We start from the raw sequence: 6,763 nt of genomic DNA on the forward strand, positions 1-6,763 counted from the left end.
TTATTAATTGACGCAGTATCAGTCAGAGTGTGATGTCTTCACGTAACTCCACCCCTCAAAGGAACTTCTACAGAAATAAACAAACAAACAGACTTATTTTGCGTTATTAACTGACGCAGTATCTGATACCACAAGTAGAATATGGATTTCAGTAGAGCCTCTAGCTGGTATATCTACTGCGTAGTCACTCAAACTGGACTTGTGGATTAGACGACTAGTAGATAACTAACGCATTATTTGTGAAATGCTCTTTGGCCCAGACACTAGTTGCTTAGTTTCCTTTCAGTCATACCATATCCAACTTTAAAGTGGTGATTTCTTTTTTTCTTTCTTTTTTCCCTTAAAGGGTGAAAAATAAACTGTAATAACATAAATAAAAATACTAAGGGAAACACAAAAAATAAGTCATTCCTCACAGATTATGAGCATTATACTAATTCCTCAAACAAATACCTCGAATACACAAATTTCACAACAACAAAAAAATTATTCTAACGGCAAAACTCATCCCATTTTCGATTTCCCGTAAGCCACAGTCATTTAGTGGTCGGAACTACACATAACGAGCACACGAGTATCACGGACACTTTTTACAGTTGCACCAAAGCGGATGGTAAATATCTTGTTTTTATCCTCAGTGCAGTTCTGAATCCCTTATAACACGTTTTAGGATATTTCTGCTTGTGTGTTTTAATTCAGTGGACCCGAGCCGTTCCTTTAATAGGCTGTTTTAAAGGGACATGGTTGGTTTATATCTTCAAACTGATGTGTGCGGCTAGCTCTGCTCGCTAACCTAGCTAACTATCTGCTAGCATTCGTTGAAAGTGCTAATGTGCTAATATTTGTGTAACAGAAAAGTAATAGAGCTTTTAGCTGGCTGTATATGTTTTTGCGTGTTTTAATTAGTATATCAGGTATAGGGGCAGTGGTGGCTGAGTAGTTAAGGTACTTATCAGACGGTTGCTGGTTCAAGTCCCACCACTGACAAGTTACCACTGTTGGGCCCCTGAGCAAGACCCTTAACCTACAGTTGCTCAAGTTGTACTAAGTCATGATTGTAATTCGCTTTGGATAAAAGCGTCAGCTAAATGCCATAAATGTATAACTGATTAACTAATTAGCATTTAACTTCACCTAATATTCTACCCGAGACGATGTGATTTAGCTGTGGTAGTTAGCAAAAATGTGCGTTTAAATGTTGTCTAGATATACATGCTGTGCGTTCTGTGCAGCAATCGCACAATACTGTCGTTTTAATGCAGACCACTGTTGATCAGTAATTATCTTATTAGCTTCTTCCACTTCAAAGGCTTACGGCACACGAATTTCTGCTGAGTATTTTTAGACATCCGTGGTGCCAATGGGCATGCAGCTCAGACCATTATTTCACCTACTAAATAAATACTGGAGCTTTTTTAATTATCTTTTTTACTTAGCCTTGATGTCCGTATGCACGCAGTTTCATCCATGCGGGCTAGTCGAACTGTCACGTAACCGTTACGGTTGGTCATACTTGGTCTAGACTAAATCAACAGTCTCTTTCTATGGACTTGTGTCTGAGTAGGTATGGTATGTAATATATAGTTAGCTATGTTTTTTCTTTTTAAAGGAGAAAATGCCAAAGTCACAGAAATGTGTTCTCTAACTGTTCACTGAAATCATCGGGACATTGACAGTACCGAAAGCAACCACTAGAGGGAAGAATTGACCCACGTTTCGATTTATTCGAACTCAAGGTCCTCGATCGGTAGACTCAGGGACTGCTATTCTGCAAATTGACTCCGATACAGTTCAAGCCACCGTTGAACTTTAATTCAGTAGTATTCTTTAGATGCACTGAATTACAGCGCTTATCTTGCTGCTTCCGTCCTCGCATTATGCCATGTGGCCACCTCTATCTTTTTGTTTCAGCTCTGCATATGATCCGTTACCAATGACTCCATGAACTGGATTCGGCGTTCCACTTGATAAAGCAGACACAGTGAGGTATGTTTTGACGGGTTAAAGGTGTTCCGGGCAGCTCCTAGGAGCTCACCGATGATTCACACTGTTCGCATGTTTTTGAAGGCCTGTGTGTGCTTTCATTGAAGAGGTTGCCATGGCAGATGGCGTGGACCTCAGCCGGAAGTTTGTTTCCGAGTCCGAGCTAGAAGAGAGGAGGAAGAAACGTCAGGAAGAGTGGGAGAAGGTCCGTAAGCCAGACGATCCTGAAGGTGAGGAACCCTGTCTCCATTTTTCAAGAACCGGCACCCTGATCCTAAAAACTGTGTTCAGTACCACACCAAAAAAGCTTGTGTCTCAGACATCTGCTTGTGTGTGTGTGTGTGTGTGCGTGTGTGTGTGAACGTGGATCAAACCTAGAGGTCCCAGAGGAGGAGTATGACCCTCGGTCCCTCTTTGAGAGGCTGCAGGAGCAGAAGGACAAGAAGCAGGAGGAGTTTGAGGAGCAATTCAAATTCAGTAAGAGCAGCCCTTGGCTCACTCTCATCTGTCAGCTGTCACTCAGCTAAGACTCACCGGGTCTACATCTGATCCTTGTAGGGTCTGAAAGAGTGTATGTGAGTGAGTGTCTTTCTGTGTCTTCTGACCATCTTTCACCAGGTCTACATGTGATTCGTGTGGGGTCAGAGAGAGTCAGAGTGTGTGTGTGTATACGTACTCCGGGGTTCCTGGGCTGAGAAGTGTGATGCTAGCTGGACCTGAGAGAATCAGGGGCGGCACTTAATTGACAGCTTAATTGTGCAAGCAGCACTCAGCTCTACAAGTTAAATGAGAAATTAGACATTTAACACAGAAACCTCCGGGCAGCAAGAGAAGGGCAGTGATCCCTTGGAGGGTGTACTGTGTCTGTCTGTGTGTGTCTGTCAGTCAGTGAATAAGTGTGTGAACCAGTGTGTTTGTGAGGAGTGTGCGTGTGTGAATTTCAGGGCTGGACGCGAGTGTGCACAGATGGGAGTAGTGTATTAGTTGACAAGTAGGAGCATGGCTGTTCTGGCGGCCAATGACGGGAGACTGGCACACACTCAGCAGCTCCGCTACTTCTCCGTATCCCTGGAGACGAACTCGTCGTCAGTCTCCCTGGCGACCGTCGGCTTCTTTTCACACGCTCGGTGCTGAGTTAATTCGAGGGCAGGCTGTTTGATCCCCGCAATAACCATACGGCACGTCAGGCACCCAGTTCAGCGGTTTTCTGGACAGCAGCGAACAGCAGTCTGAAAGTGTTCCTTTTCTCACACTTGTACATCTGTCAGTCTTGGACGAGCCCACTGTGCTTCTGATTTCTGTCCACAGAGAACATGGTAAGAGGCTTAGACGAAGACGAGACCAGCTTCCTGGACGAGGTGTCACGGCAACAGTCTCTCGTTGAGAAACAGAGGAGAGACGAGGAGCTTCAGGAAATCAAAGAATATAGGATATCCTTTCACCTCCCAGCACGCGCGCGCACACACACGCCCACACACGCACCGCATGCGAACGCCACACCCCGTTGCACAACTTTTGACGAAGCACCAGGGAGCAGGCAGGGTCCTCTCTTACTCCGCCTGCTCTCTTATCATCATTATACCGACACCAGAGATACAGCTGTCAAACACACAAGCTGTCGGGACAGAACAAGGCTCCTTGCACCGCGTTAGCATTCACACCCTTAAAAAGGCAGCTCGGTATTAGGCCATGGACACGTGGGGCCAGCTCTGCTTCAAAGACAACTCAGAGACTCGGCTAACTGATACATGATAACTCAGAGACGCTGGCGTGTTAAGGATGGCTCGGTCGAATTAGGTCCCTCTACTCTTAGTCTTAATATTGTGCTGTGATGAGGTCCCATTTATTTGTGAGTGGAGTAACAATGGCTCCTAGTACATCGAAAGCATACGATTGGCTAATTTAATACATTGGTGAGTTTAGTAAAACAACAATGCAAGTTGCGGTCTACATCTTAAATTAAGCCTGATTTTTTTTTTTTTTAAATGTTCATGTTTCCAGGGCAACGTTCACACCCAGTTGATGCATCTGCATTGTTTTGTCACACCATCAGCTGGTATGTGGTTTGACGACTCAGAGAAATGTCCCCTACTGTGTTGGCACATTTTGGAAGATTTCCCTTGCCCTGCACCTCAGTGCTGAATTTCAGTACGAAACTCGGCTAACGATGTACGCGAAGCTGCCGAACGCACTTCCTAAGAGAGAACACGGTGAGACAGTGCTCTCTCTTAACTGTCCTAAGCATACAGTGCACCATAACCATCATGAAACGCCTGGTACAATCTCTGAGAGAGCTGAGATACATACCTGCTTGGCAGGCAGGGGAGAGTGTGTGTGCAAAGAACGATGGAGAATGTGTTGTCGTGGCAACAGAACCTTTCGGTGGGCTTGCGAGAAGGACGAGAGCATGTAACGTTGCTGCCGAGAGCTGTGAAGCTCTGCTCCTCAGCGTGCGATGCAGAAGTGCGGCCTAATTCCACTGGCTTAGCCCAGCTTTAAGTGTGCCACATTTCCAGGATGAGGCGGAGGCACAGGTTTCCATGGCAAGACGGGTTCGGAAGGTAAGGCAGGTTTGGAAGGTGTCTGCTTTTTTGGGTTACTGGTTTGTGGCATGCCTGTGGCTGAGAGGACGGTCGTCCTGAAGCGCTGTCGGTACGTCCTGCCACTTCCATACGGTATATTCCTGCTCTGAGAGAGGCTTCACTACAGGAACAGGCTTAAGTAACTCGAGTGAATCCCGCTCATTTTCCAGAATTTGACATTTCCAAAAGTGCTTTTGATACTTGGCAGTCGATTAGGAAAAGGTTTGCAGTGTCCTAAGCCTTACCTGAGACCGCTCAGAGACGCAGCGTGTGCCGCTGTGGCTGTTTTCAGCGTTCAGCCGGGCTTCCTTAACTCCTAGGCCTTACAGTGCTCTGAAGAAGCTGGCATCCGGGGAGAGTCAGAAGAAGGAGCCAGAGAAAAGAGCCGGCGCCAAACCCCCCGAGCATAAGACCAGCCACCTCTCCCAAGCGCACCTGCTGGCTGGGGCAGTCAAACGCCGCAGGTAAGGGGTCAGGCAAGGGCTAGGGCCGACCGAGGAGACTGAGGGGTGTTTGGAGCGCCGTTCTGTTTTTTTTCCGTCTTTGCATTTGGGTGTGTTGTACTAGGGAATCAGAGCTCTTTCTGCAGGGAAAAGGCCAAAGAGGCTGGCTGTCACCACGCTTTAATATGATAATGACACAGAAGAGTGCCGCACTTGCATAAAAGCCACTTAGCCGTAACCTTTTTGAAAGTCCTAATTAATTTTGTTCTGATTTCCGTGACTCACGCTGACTGCCTGCGAGCCCTCACCCCGAGCTGTGTGGCGGTGGCGCGGTGCCCGTCGGGCAGCGGGGGAGCTTTAAGTAGGCTTGGGGCAGATCTTTCACTGTTGCTTTGTTTTGCCTTCCTCGCACAGCTCCTCTCAGTCCTCCGAGAGCAGCAAGAAGCAGAAGGTGGAGGAGCCAGCAGCCGTGGCGGCAGGAAACGGCAGTCAGACAGGTGAGCAAGGGGGTGGAGCTTGTGGCTAACGATCTGCCGCGCTCAACAACGTTGAGTATATTCACGGATTATTGTTGAAGAGAATATTTTTGCATGGATAATGTGAGTTCATTTAAGCGTGGTAGCCAATTCACGAAAAGCGACCCGTTAACTGATATGACAATAACTGTGGTACCTGTTCCTTTCATATTAAAATCGAGCGTTAATATTGAAAGCTGCACTTGAAGCTGAGTTAGAGGTGCAACTGTGGAGGTGTTAAACGACGAATACGTCAAAAGAGCGCCACATGCCAGCCTTCGATTAACCCCACGTGGTTTTGAGTGCATCTCCGTGCGTCTGTGCTCAGAACAGGAGGTGGGTGAGCCGGACGAGGCGTCGCCGGTGGGCGTGACCCGGGCGGGGGTGCTGCACCTACCCTCGGCGGCCGTGTGCGTGGGCATCCTGCCAGGGCTCGGGGCATATTCGGGCAGCAGCGACTCCGAGTCCAGCAGCGACAGCGAAGGTAGCGTGTTGGGGGCCGAGTCTCCCGTAAAGCGGCACCGGCTCTTCAGATAAACACAGTCGGCCGTTCTCACTCCTTACGGCTCTGCCCGTCCTCGGCCACGCGGATCGCTATTGCTTGACAATAAGTGCAGTAATTCGGCGTGTCTCGGTTCATGCCCTTTGTGCATTCTGCCGTTTTTGTTTTTTTGTTTGTTTTTTTTATGTATTGTTACCCCTTTTTCTGCCTTAATGCTAATTAAAGGCTTCTTTAACAGTAACTGCTATTGTGGTCATTGACGTGTTGTGCATTCAAACGTGACTCCTCCCCCTCCTTCCCGTGTTACATTCCATACAGTTTAACGCCATGGCACCTACACCTGACGACCCCGCCCCTCCCCGTGGCTTCAGCGGTGCTATTGGCCAAGGGGACAATGACTGACGTCTGTGGATCGAGGAGAGGACTACAAAATGTCACATCAATAACAAAAATCTAATACCATCCTAAGAGAAGCAGACTGGTAGGAGCAGTACTGGTTAGAATATATGGGGAAAAATGTCTAAGTTTACTTTTGGATGGTTGTGTGTGGGTTTTTTTGTTTTGTTTTGTTTTTTTAAATGCTGCAGTGCAATGCTGGAATTTTTATGAACCATTCCAATAAGGACAAGAAAATGTGATGGGACATTAAACCAAATGGAAATGAAAAACACTTGTTTCTGTTCTTTTTTTTTCTTTTTTCTTTTTTACCCTTAGTTGAGTTCAGTTTTTTTACTTGGC

General features: G+C 47.0%; 1 protein-coding gene across 3 annotated transcripts; it reads left to right on the forward strand.

The window, feature by feature from the left end:
* Positions 1 to 552: 552 nt before the first annotated feature.
* On the forward strand, positions 553 to 6,693 carry psme3ip1 (proteasome activator subunit 3 interacting protein 1). Of its 3 annotated transcripts, XM_027029602.2 has the most exons (9): positions 555 to 613; positions 1,912 to 1,986; positions 2,091 to 2,213; positions 2,362 to 2,460; positions 3,292 to 3,413; positions 4,893 to 5,029; positions 5,423 to 5,505; positions 5,852 to 6,007; positions 6,344 to 6,693. In XM_027029602.2, exons 3-9 carry the CDS (start codon positions 2,099 to 2,101, stop codon positions 6,346 to 6,348), a joined length of 717 nt encoding a protein of 238 aa, XP_026885403.1. In that variant the 5' UTR covers positions 555 to 613; positions 1,912 to 1,986; positions 2,091 to 2,098; the 3' UTR covers positions 6,349 to 6,693. The 3 variants fall into 3 exon arrangements, with proteins under 3 accessions (XP_026885401.1, XP_026885403.1, XP_026885402.1); XM_027029600.2 differs by lacking the exon at positions 6,344 to 6,693 and having other exon boundaries at positions 553 to 613; positions 5,852 to 6,266; XM_027029601.2 differs by lacking the exons at positions 555 to 613; positions 6,344 to 6,693 and adding an exon at positions 636 to 743 and having other exon boundaries at positions 5,852 to 6,266.
* Positions 6,694 to 6,763: the final 70 nt, after the last annotated feature.

This window comes from Electrophorus electricus, chromosome 4 (assembly GCF_013358815.1).
Source record: "Electrophorus electricus isolate fEleEle1 chromosome 4, fEleEle1.pri, whole genome shotgun sequence".
In the NCBI taxonomy this organism is placed as follows: Eukaryota; Metazoa; Chordata; class Actinopteri; order Gymnotiformes; family Gymnotidae; genus Electrophorus; species Electrophorus electricus.

Coding starts and splice junctions, on each gene's coding strand:
- psme3ip1 (XM_027029600.2), top strand. CDS start 2,099: ATGGCAGATGGCGTGGACCTCAGCCGGAAGTTTGTTTCCGAGTCCGAG. Junction 2,461..3,291: donor TGAGGAGCAATTCAAATTCA/GTAAGAGCAGCC, acceptor TTCTGTCCACAG/AGAACATGGTAAGAGGCTTA. Junction 5,030..5,422: donor GGGGCAGTCAAACGCCGCAG/GTAAGGGGTCAG, acceptor TTCCTCGCACAG/CTCCTCTCAGTCCTCCGAGA.